Raw genomic sequence first — 11,733 nt, forward strand, 5'->3', positions numbered from 1 at the left:
GATAAAGGACAGAAATGGTATAGACCTAACAGAAGCAGAAGATATTAAGAAGAGATGGCAAGAATACACAGAAGAACTGTACAAAAAATATATTAACAACCCAGAATTTAACAATAGTGTGACCACTTACCTAGAGCCAGACATCCCGGAATGTGAATTCAAGTGGGCCTTAGGAAACATTACATGAACAAAGCTAGTGGAGGTGATGGAATTCCAGCTGAGCTATCTCATATCCTTAAAGATGATGCTGTGAAAGTGCTGCATTCAATATGCCAGCAAATTTGGAAAACTCAGCAGTGGCCACAGGACAGGAAAATGTCAGTTTTCATTCCAATCCCAAAGAAAGGCAAGGCCAAAGAAGGTTCAAGATCAGATCAGATCAGTTGCTCAGTCGTGTCCGACTCTTTGCGACCCCATAAAGCGCAGCACGCCAGGCCTCCCTGTCCATCAAAAACTCCCAGAGTTCACTGAGACTCACGTCCACTGAGTCTGTGATGCCATCCAGTTATCTCATCCTCTGTCGTCCCCTTCTCCTCTTGCCACCAATCCCTCCAAGCATCAGAGTCTTTTCCAATGAGACAACTCTTTGCATGAGATGGCCAAAGTACTGGACTTTCAGCTTTAGCATCATTCCTTCTAAAGAAATGCCAGGGCTCATCTCCTTTAGAATGGACTGGTTGGATCTCCTTGGAATCAAGGGACTCTCAAGAGTCTTCTCCAACACCACAGTTCAAAAGCATCAATTCTTCGGCCCTCAGCCTTCTTCACAGTCCAACTCTCACATCCATACATGACCACTGGAAAAACCATAGCCTTGACTAGACGGACCTTTGTTGGCAAAGTAATGTTTCTGCTTTTCAACATGCTATCTGGGTTGGTCATAACTTTTCTTCCAAGGCTTAGAGACCCTCAGAAATAACCATTTGCTGCCCTATTCTAAGGTGCAGAGACCTGCGGAGTTTCTTACTTTCTCTATTCAGCAAATGTGACTGCGATTTGAACAACGATTTCTCAGCCTTGTTATTTCACCTGACATCTTGCTTTTGTTCTGTCCAGGAAGCAGAATGTGCCTACACCCTCTTTGTCATCGCCATATTCTGGCTGACAGAAGCTTTGCCTTTGTCCATAACAGCATTGCTGCCTGGCTTAATGTTCCCGATGTTTGGGATCATGACTTCCAAAGAAGTAAGTTCTCCTGCGAATGTTTGACTTAATTAGATTCCCTATTTTGTGCTGATACTTTCAGTGAGAAAGTTGTATTTAAAAGGAGCAGCACTCAATCCTAAAGGAAATCAACCTGAATATTCATTAGAAGGACTGAAGCTGAAGTAGAAGCTCCAATACTTTGGCCACATGATGAGAAGAACTGACTCATTGGAAAAGACCTTGATGTTGGGAAAGAATGAGGGCAGGAGGAGAAAGGGGCGACAGAGAATGAGATGGTTGGATGACATCATCAACTCAATGGACGTGAGTTTGAGCAAACTCAGGGAGATAGTGATGGACAGGGAAGCCTGGCGTGCTGCAGTCCATGGGGTTGTAAAGAGTTGAGCACGACTTAATGACACAACTTAGTAACTGAACAACAAAAACATCCTGTTGGTAAGGCTTCCACATAAGTCCTCCAGACTTCCAGCTATGCCTTGCCTCTAGAATTCTGCATATGTGTCCACCTTCAGGTGGACAAAAGCAAAACACAGGCTGTGGTTACTTGAACTGTGAGTGTCAGTAGAAGAAATGCATGTCTGATCTTTCCAGGCTGTGATCTATGCCCGGTGCCTCCCTCCTAGCAAAAGGGCCAGTTCTTTCACATCCTGCATCAGCTTTTTCTAGTCAACAAAATTCGGCCTCATACAGTGTTGGAAAAGTAATTTTTTTTTTTAATGAAGAAAAAGCTTCCCTGTTTGCTTTTCCAGAAACCTGCCATTTCAGAAGATAAAGCCAACTTAACTTTCATGTGTATTTCCTTTTTGTTCTTACTGAGAGGAGTTTATTCATGCTGAGAGGTGTTTCTTACCTTTATACAATCTAAGGGTACCCATCTGAAGAAAATGGATTCAGTTTCCCATTAAAAGCATGAAATGCATTGAAGCCAGAATATCTGTCTCCATGCAAGTCTCTGCCACTCAGCATACAACTGCCTAGACCTCAGCTGAAACATTCTCAGGAAAGATGGCACATTCCAATGCCAGGCATGTAATTTATCCCCTGGATTTCTGTCTTCTGCTTGGGTACAGCACCACTATCATAAAGTTCATCTGTCCAATATTGTGGGTGGAGATTTCTTTAAAAAACTAACCCATGACACAGGTCTTTTTTTTTTTTTTCGTAGTTGAAATATAACCCACAATACAGTTTTTTGTGTCCCCTGCCCCCCGTGGGAGAGGATTTCAACACAGCCTTGTGATTCAATTTAAGCCAAGTATTTCGTAAAGTCAGGACTCTTGAATATCACTATGAGGTACTTTAAAATAAGGTTTCTATGATTAGATAAGTTTGAAAACTATGTAGCATAGGGTATCCCCCTCTTTGAGAGTGAGAGTTTACACTGGTGTTTAAAGATTTGGAGAAGGCCTACAAGAAATAAAATTGTAGAATCTTGAGAAATTCTGTTTTCTAAACTTATTCGACCACAGAAACTTTTTTTGAAAAAGAAAAATATTAATGTACCTCTCAGAGAATTCTTTTGTAAATCCTGCTACAAATGGTTGCCCAAGTGTCTGTATGCTCTACTAATCGCCATTCAAAATACAGAAGAATGACTGCAGTCTAGGCATAATGAAGACATTGGTGAGCCAGAGCTTGACCTGAGACTTTTCCTCATCATAGCCATGGCCAGTCTGCTATAGGATTGCAAACTAATTAGCCCCAGTTTACAGATGGAGAAACTAAGGAATAGAAGGCACATGCCTGAGGTTACTCAGGTCTGTAAAAACTCAGTATATGGGTACCCTCTCTCTATGTATATTTTTTCTTAATACTACTTTTTCTGGATAAGAATGTGGAACTGATTTACATTTGTATTCACATACATCTGCATTCCTTCCAACAAAATAGAAAGATTATGTAGTTGAAGGTCAGAGTTAGGAGCAGCAAAATAATGCCTTTCTGGTGCAATGTTGTTTTTCCCTCATCAGCATAAATACTCACGGGTTTAATTGTAATTTCAGGTGGCATCTGCTTATTTCAAAGATTTTCACCTACTGCTGATTGGAGTCATCTGTTTAGCAACATCCATAGAAAAATGGAATCTGCACAAAAGGATTGCTCTGAGAATGGTGATGATGGTGGGTGTGAACCCAGCATGGTAAGTACTGTGTTTACTGCTCCAGGTTTACATTCCATACGGACCATTTTTGTACAGAGCAAATAACCAGATAAGTAATGCACATCCAGGCAATCATTTGTATGACAGTGTAATTTCATGATTTTTTTTTTCCCTCTGCAAAAATGAAAGTGATATAAAGGGTACTTGAATTGGAGGTGAAACAAACTTTAATTTCACTGCAAGTCTAATTACAGGGAGATTGGAATAAGTGCACACAACTCTTCCACCTTTTATGCTCTGTAAGAGTCAAAGCTGAGAGAAGCCTGAACCTCAATAAACAAGATTGATAGACTTCAGACTAGCTTTCAGTACTATCTTGTTTATTGGGCTGATTACACATTCAAGACTTGTTCAAGAATATCCTTGATCATCAAGAAGGATGTTAAGAACCAAAGACAAAGACTTTTACTGACAAAATACAAATATGTGCAGAAAAATTCTGAGGTGAACATTTCTCTTTTTAAATGAATTGTTCCAGAGTAAAACAATCAATTAAGAAGTTTCATCTATAGAATGTGAAATCACTCATTGGACTGATTTTGCCCACTAAAATAAATTTTGCCCATCAAAATCCATTAAATTAGTTGGCCATTTTGGTTTTAATTCTAGCTCTTGTTAAGAACATAGATGGAAACTAAAAACAAAACAAAACAAAACTCCAGTGTCATAATCATTTACATAATGGCATTATGCCTTAAAACCTTAGGTGATTCTTCCCAGCTCATCTTTCTTTAAACATAAGAAAATTTATTGAATTATGCTGCATAATTCATGTCAGGGTATAACAATGTCTGTGTTTATCATTTATGGGGCACACTCTTTTGTAAATAGAAAAAGCATTCAGTATATCAGATGAAGCCTATTTTGTACAAACATCTGTAACTTAAAAATTTTAGAACATGTATGTATTAAGGACGTTTCACTCTTAAAATGAAATGGTGTTCCATGCCTCTTGAAGTGCTACAGAAATGTGTCTCTTTTCCTTGGCCATCTGCTCACTGGCCCCAGGGGGTGGAATCTGCACAGTGGGTCAGGGTCCTGTCCATTTCACCACTAAGTGATTTTTCAAGTTAAGGTATTTTCATCACAAAAAAGTTTTACCAGTTCCCAATCTATTTGTACTGAGAGATTTGTATTGAGAGATTGTTTTGCCAATGCCTTAAGTTGAAATGGTTTCTATTTTTTAATTAAGAATAGTTTATTGTTTAAGCAGTTTTCTTAAAAGTTTTGTTTCATTTTTCACATAGAAAATATCCACCTTATCTGTAGTTGGAATGTAGAATGTGAAATTTTTCTTGTAGATCTATTTCAAAAGAAAGAGAATTTCATAAATGGTTCTATATGGAAAGACATGCATCTGAATGATATTCTCGGACCTCCTACTCAAAAGAGATTGTGTTTTTTCCCCCAGTTGTGATTCTGAAAGCTTATAGACATGGTTTAAAAGCTTATAATTTTAGGTATATTATTTTTTAAGGGAGAAGGATTACTCTATTTGTATGAGGAGACAATGTAATACATCCAGCTCTTGACAACAGGCAGGAATGTCAGATTCAGGAGAGCATGAATAATTGAATCTACAGAAAATTCTGAAACCTCATTTTAGCTAGTGATTTTAACCATTTCCTCCACCCACCGTATACTGAACCAGAGTAATAAACAAGTAAAAAGCAGATTTATAAATATTAACCTCCTTCCTTGCCCTTGTTCTTCCTTGGCACATACACAAATAGAGATATGACCCAAATATAAAAGAAAGAATAAGGGATCCTAAATGCGAATGCCAATTTCACCTTATTTTACTAGTATTTGAAGATGGGCCATCTTTAAAGGGCATTTGAATATTGGTATAATATTATAAGCTGTTACACCATCTACCAACTTGCAGTTTGATTATAAGTTTTATCATTTTTTCTGGTTTGGAGAGAAGACTCTTACAGTTTCCAGGGAGACAAACCTCATAATAAGTCCTGTCTTACATGTGCCATTTGGATTTCTACCTGTCTATCCTGTTCTCAGAGTTCTTTACCTGGGTGGAACCTTAACTGTCTTTATGTTTTGTAAAAACGACTTCTCAACTCACAAACAACATCCTTTACAGGTAAGTACTACAGAGCTGGTGAAGCTAGAGAGCACAATTCATACTGAAGGCCCTCTTGTTTCAGGCTGTCCTTGGGGTTCATGAGCAGTACCGCCTTCCTGTCGATGTGGCTTAGCAACACCTCTACTGCTGCCATGGTGATGCCCATCGTGGAGGCTGTGGCCCAGCAGGTCATCAGTGCAGAAGCAGAGGTGGAGGCTACTCAGATGACTTACTTCAGTGGATCTACCAACCAGGCACTGGAAATAGATGGTATCACATTTGCTTTGGCCACGGTGGGATCTAGCTATCTGGGCAATGGGATAAACTCAAGGATTATGTTTTGAATTAATTATCCATACAGGCATGATATGAATTCAACCTTACTCTACCTCTATTTCCCAGTATTTATACAAGGGAGTTATATTACCCAAATATTTTACCTTCAATTAATGGCTGAATTTACATTCTCTGACAAAAGGGGAAGAAAAAGAATGACTTTTCTATACTTCAATCAATCTGATAAAACTCTCTTTTATGTCTTTATCAGTAGACTCAGGTTACTCTTTTACCCTGAAATGACTTTCCTGCATAATTTGTGAACCTTTAATTCCTGTATTCTATTTGGAGACAGCATCACATTCTACCTTGGTTATTTCTGGTTCTGATAAACTGCTTTGATTTAGTGAGAAAAATGTTGGGAGGATATTGGTGTTTGTAAAACACTTTATTATGATGAAGGTTATGTCAGTACAAAGTGAATTGGTTTATTTTCAGCCTCTCATAATGCTTCCACCTTCACACACACACACATACACTGATAATCCTTCATTTTAATTTTTTTTCTATTTAATGTTTTGCAGAAAGTATTAACGGACAAGAAGCAAATGAGAGAAAAGAGAAAACAAAACCAGTTCCAGGGTAAAGAATATTATTTTGATTAGGATTTTCAGAATTATATTTTAATGAAATTATAAACTGGGTAAATTTATTTTTCAGATACAGTAATGATGCAGGGAAAATTTCAACCAAGATGGAGCTGGAAAAGGTACATTAAATTTGATTCTCTCTAAATAATTATACATGAAATTATATTAGATCTGCAGTTAGATATGTATGCATTTTAAAATCTGTTACTTGCTTCCTTGTCTATGAATTACTTTACTTGCCTACGTCAAAGCATGGTGTGATGGTTTGATAAGCCTTCATGGATGGACTGAAATAAAAATCCTCATAGAAAAAGTTTTAGGCTCTGAAATCAGCATCATTTTCGCTTTTTAACAGATACCATAGTGATGGCAGTTTGCATATGTAATTTAAAGAAATATAATGCTAGCCTCAGAATATTGTTTCATTTTCTTATCAAAATCTTGCTGCCTTTTTATTAAGCACATTCTATTACTTCCAGGTTATGAACTTACAGCAACTCCTATTCGTATAATTACAACCCAGTTATCTTTAGTGTCCTTCTTGCTAGTAAATTCTAGTAGAATTCATAAGCTGCTACCGTCAAATGAAGATGGAGGCACTGTTTGTAGCCATTCTGGCTATTAAAGGAAGGAATAAGACTTTTGTAAACTATCCCGTAGAATTCATTTTCCCAGAATAAATCAATATAAAAATACTATACTAGGTTTTACTGGGAGAAATATATCTGGAGACCGCTGAAAAGTAAACCTGCACAGAAATAGTCCTACAGTAACCATGGCATTAGAAATATGAGAGTGGGGCATATGTTCCTTCCTCAGGCTATAATGCATTAGCATGCAACTGAATAGGAAAAAGAAAACCATCTTGTTATTTACAGAAATCTTTAAGGAAGAGTGATTTTTATGTAAAGAGAAAACTAATGTAGTGATAAGTTTTATACCACTAGCTACAGTGTACTTAAGGGTTTTTAGGATGAGAATTCAATACATATTTCTGAAAATATTATCATCTTTAGGGAGGGAAATAATTCTTTTAGGACATAGAAAATCAGCAGTCTGCCATGTGTATTACAGAAAAATGCATCAGAAATGAGCTTTAAAAACTGTTGGGTATACTTGCACTCACTTGGTAACTCTCTTGGGGTCATCTTTAGAAACCCAGTTTTCTGGTGTGATGCTTAAATTTGAGATCAAGACCCTTCCAATGGTTTGGTTATCCAGCACTGTCCCAGGCGTGGTAGAAAAGTCTATGGATGAAAAGACCTCCTCTTTACCATGAGCAGCTCAGGGTCTAATGAGGAAGATGGACTTTAAAAACAGCAAACTGTGACATAAATACCACACCAAGGGTATACACAGAGACCAGATCTCCCAGAAGCTGAAACAACTAGCTCAGTCTGGGAATATTGCCAAGAGGGAATGCGAGGTCAAGAAATCTGAGTCTGGAGGGAAGACGGCACTCACAGTCAGAAATATGCGCCCTCCATGTGTGCAAGGACCAGGCCTACTTTGCTCCCCATTTAACACCCTACCACATTCCTCTGCTGACAGAGAGTAAGTATTCAATAGATAATTATCTTGGCTAATTAATGAAGGAATGAAAAAAGAAGAGGTAATGTAATCAGAGAATACATAAAATTCAAAGACCCCAAAATGTAGAGAGGGGATTTTTCAGGAAGCATGTCCAGTGTAGGTGCCAGGGATGAGCTGTGGAAAGTGAAATGTTTGGAGAGGTTGGGCCAGGTGAAAAATAGTAGTTTGTGCCATGCAAAGGATCCTAGTTTATCTTAAGGGAAATGGAAAGCTTTGAAGCCAGGAGGCAGTATGGTAAATTCTGCCCTTTGAGAAGCTTACTGTGGTAACAAAGTGAAGGACAGAGGGTATGGGCCTAACTGGACTTTCTGATTAGTATGACTCTGTGGATGAAAGTGATAAAAGCATGGAAGATGCCTCTGTTACAGAAAGATAGATAAAAGGAGGTTTGTGATGCCACTGAGGAAGGAATAAGTTTTCAACAGGGAAATGTGAGATAACTGGGGTCTATTTTAGGCAGTAAAGATAATAAGTTCTGAGTTTGGTAGAGAAGAGCTAGGCCTTTGAACAATGATTCTATGGTCATTCTATAACTTCATATATAAAATTTTAGCTTGGTGTAAAAGAAAAATTAAGGGATAACTTTTTGCTCTAATAAAGTGCTATTTATAGGGGGTCACATGAAAGTATTTTTCACATACTGTACATTTAAGATAGATTTTTATTTTTGACAATTACAAATCTCAGATATAAACATAGTAGATTATTATACCATGTTGTTATAATAAACTGCACCTGTTCTTGATTTAAACTGGATAATTAAAGATTAATGATTATGTATGTATCTACTTGTATCCACTTAATCTAGCTATAAAATGGAAGGAATATTTATATTCATAATGTTTCAGTCTTCTGCTTTTTTCATCAAGTAGATAAGACATTTTATTGAATTAAATTAAATCCTGTGTGGTTTGGCTTTGAATGTGAACTACAAGTCAAAAAAAATCCAAATACTCTTTTTGAGAGAGGATGGTTTAAAATAAATTTCAAAGAAGAAAAAGAAGAAACAAAAGGGCATAGAGTTTTTTGGTAATTTACACCATTTTGCCATGTTTTTACACATTTGAATCACCAACATGTTGATTTGATACACCTACATATTGAAAAGTGATCACCACCATAGCTTTATTTAACACCTCCATCATATTATATAATTACCATTTATTGCAGTGTGAACGTTCAAAATTTACTCTCTTAGCAACTTTCAACTAATGTATATAATGTTATTAATTATAATAATCCTGCATTAGATACCTGGAACTTACTCATCTTAAAACTGGAAGCAGGTACCCTTTAAACTTTATCTCCCCATTCCCCCTGCTCTCCCCTCTAACCCCTGGTAAGCAACACTCTACTCTCCATTCTATGCATTTAGCTTTTATGGATTTCCCATATCAATGATCGTTGTTGTTATTTAGTCACTAAGTCCTGTCTGACTCTTTTGCTACACCATGGACTTTGTCCCACCAGGCTCCTCTGTCCATGGGATTTCCCAGGCAAGAATATTGGAGTGGGTTGCCATTTCCTTCTCCAGGGGATCTTCCCAACCCAGCAATCGAACCCACATCTCCTGCATTGGCAGGCAGATTCTTTATCACTGAGCCACCAGGGAAGCCCCTGTAAAAGTGTTACCATGCAGTATTTGTCTTTCCCTGCCCGACTTACTTCACTTAGCATAAGGCTATTATAATGATTGCCATTTCAACAGTTTGAGATGATAACTCACTGTGCTTTTGATTTGCATTCCTCTGATGATTAGTGATGTTAAGTGCCTTTTCATGTACCTGTTGACCACTTGGATGTCTTCTTTGTGAACCTGTCTTTTCAGTTCCTCTGCCTGTTTTTCAGTTGGATTGTCTGGGAGGATATTCTGTTTGCTTGTTCGATTGGTTGGTTGTTTTTGCTAGTGAGTTGTATGAGTTCTTTGTAAACGTTATCAGTCCTAAAATTCTTGTTACTAGAATTGCAAAGTATTGGTATAGATGATAATGATAATTTGATGGTAATTTTCCTATTGCTGCTGCTACAGCAGCCAATGGTGATGATTATATGTTAGTTTTGAACCTGATGGATATTCACCAGTTCCTCAGATTCCAGAAATGATTCAGGAGCTCTCCTATCTGAGTCTCATTCCTAAGCTGCATACATGAAAAAGATTCACAGTGTTCCCTTTTCACCATAGGCAATGGCCCAAACATTAGCAGAGCTCCCTACTCATGCCCAGAATAAAAATGGTAGGTAGGTATTTAGCCCATAAATTCTTTATTACTCCAAAAGTAGCTGAAATATTTTAGAGAAGAAAAGGAACAAGAAGAAAGGAAGATCCCAAAAGACACTGACATATATGAGGGACTAATTTGTCAGGTTCCAGTGGAGCAGTTGGAAGACCAATCATCACTCATATTATTCCATAAGAAATGAATTTCAGGTATCCAGAAATCAATTTTTACATACCAAAAGAAGAATCAAGCTGCTATGTTTTTTCCTTTTTTCAAGCACTGGTATTAATCAAAGAAATATCTCAGATTTTTACACTAGCTCAATTTCTAAACCTCCAGGCATCTTTGAATGAAAGAAATTGGAAATTCAGTATGTTTTTAATGAAAGGCCTAAAATAATTGTTTTCCATTCATCTTATATAATTTGTAGTTTTCCCAAAAGGAAAAGTTCAAAGGAAAATTTCCTTGAACAAATTGAATCTTGCTTTTAATTAGATGTTGTTTAGTTTGGTGGTGAAATCCTTATTATTCAAAATCGAATTCTATAAAACAGCACTCTCTAATATTCTCTAAGAATTCTAAGACCCCTATAAAAGTAATAAGCATGGTTCATAATATCATGGACTAGGGGTGTTATTTCTGCCAAGTAGGGAGATACCAATTCTAGAATATCTGGCCCCTAGATCAAATGTGGAAATGGCATTTTAAATTAGGTCAGGTAGGTGCTACAAACAAAAGTTCTAAATTGCTTTTCCTTTTTCCTAGACCAGGTGAAGTTAGTTGGCCAGCAGAGCCAGTTTTTAGCACCACTGAGACCTCACTTGACACAACCTACTATGGGTTTCCTCTACCCATCCAGCCAAATTCTGCAGGTTATAAAGATGTGAGCAGAGAGAAAGAGAAAGGCTATCACATACCCTTTAGGAATCACAGCATCACCAAAAGGCAAGAGATAACAAGGGTTGTTGAAGAAAAGGGAACCCCTACGGATTGTTGGTGGGAATATTAACTGGGGCAACCACTATAGGAAACAATGGATCAAAATACTAAAACAGGATCTAGCAATCCCACTATAGGGTATATATTCAAAGGAAATGAAAACAGGATCTTGAAGAGATATCTGCACTCACACTGCAGCATTATTCACAATAGCCAAAATATGGAAAAAATGAATGAATGGATTAAGAAGATGCGGTATGCATATACCATGGTATATGATTAAGCCATGAGAAAAAAAAAAGGCAATTCTGCCATTCAAATTACATGGATGAACTTTGAGTGCAGTATGCTAAGTAAAATAAGCCAGGCATCTCCTCCTAAGTCACTTCAGTCATGTCCGACTCTGTGCGACCCCATAGACGGCAGCCCACCAGGCTCCCTTGTCCCTGGGATTCTCCAGGCAAGAACACTGGAGTGGGTTGCCATTTCCTTCTCCAATGCATGAAAGTGAAAAGTGAAAGTGAAGTCGCTCAGTCGTGTCCGACCCTCAGCGACCCCATGGACTGCAGCCTTCCAGGCTCCTCCATCCATGGGATTTTCCAGGCAAAAGTACTGGAGTGGGGTGCCATTGCCTTCTCTGAAGCC

The 11,733-nt window shown here is 37.8% G+C and overlaps 1 protein-coding gene across 1 annotated transcript in view; it reads left to right on the forward strand.

Annotated features, from left to right (window-relative positions):
- SLC13A1 (solute carrier family 13 (sodium/sulfate symporter), member 1) overlaps nucleotides 1-11,733 on the forward strand; it is a 105,223-nt gene that overhangs the window by 22,345 nt on the left and 71,145 nt on the right. The window contains exons 2-6 of the mRNA XM_010831741.1: nucleotides 1,057-1,185; nucleotides 3,171-3,307; nucleotides 5,494-5,681; nucleotides 6,272-6,329; nucleotides 6,408-6,456. Of these exons, the coding sequence (XP_010830043.1) occupies nucleotides 1,057-1,185; nucleotides 3,171-3,307; nucleotides 5,494-5,681; nucleotides 6,272-6,329; nucleotides 6,408-6,456 (561 nt within the window). The remainder of the gene's footprint in view (nucleotides 1-1,056; nucleotides 1,186-3,170; nucleotides 3,308-5,493; nucleotides 5,682-6,271; nucleotides 6,330-6,407; nucleotides 6,457-11,733) is intronic.

This window comes from Bison bison, unplaced genomic scaffold (genome assembly GCF_000754665.1).
Source record: "Bison bison bison isolate TAMUID 2011002044 unplaced genomic scaffold, Bison_UMD1.0 scf7180017864530, whole genome shotgun sequence".
NCBI lineage: Eukaryota > Metazoa > Chordata > Mammalia > Artiodactyla > Bovidae > Bison > Bison bison.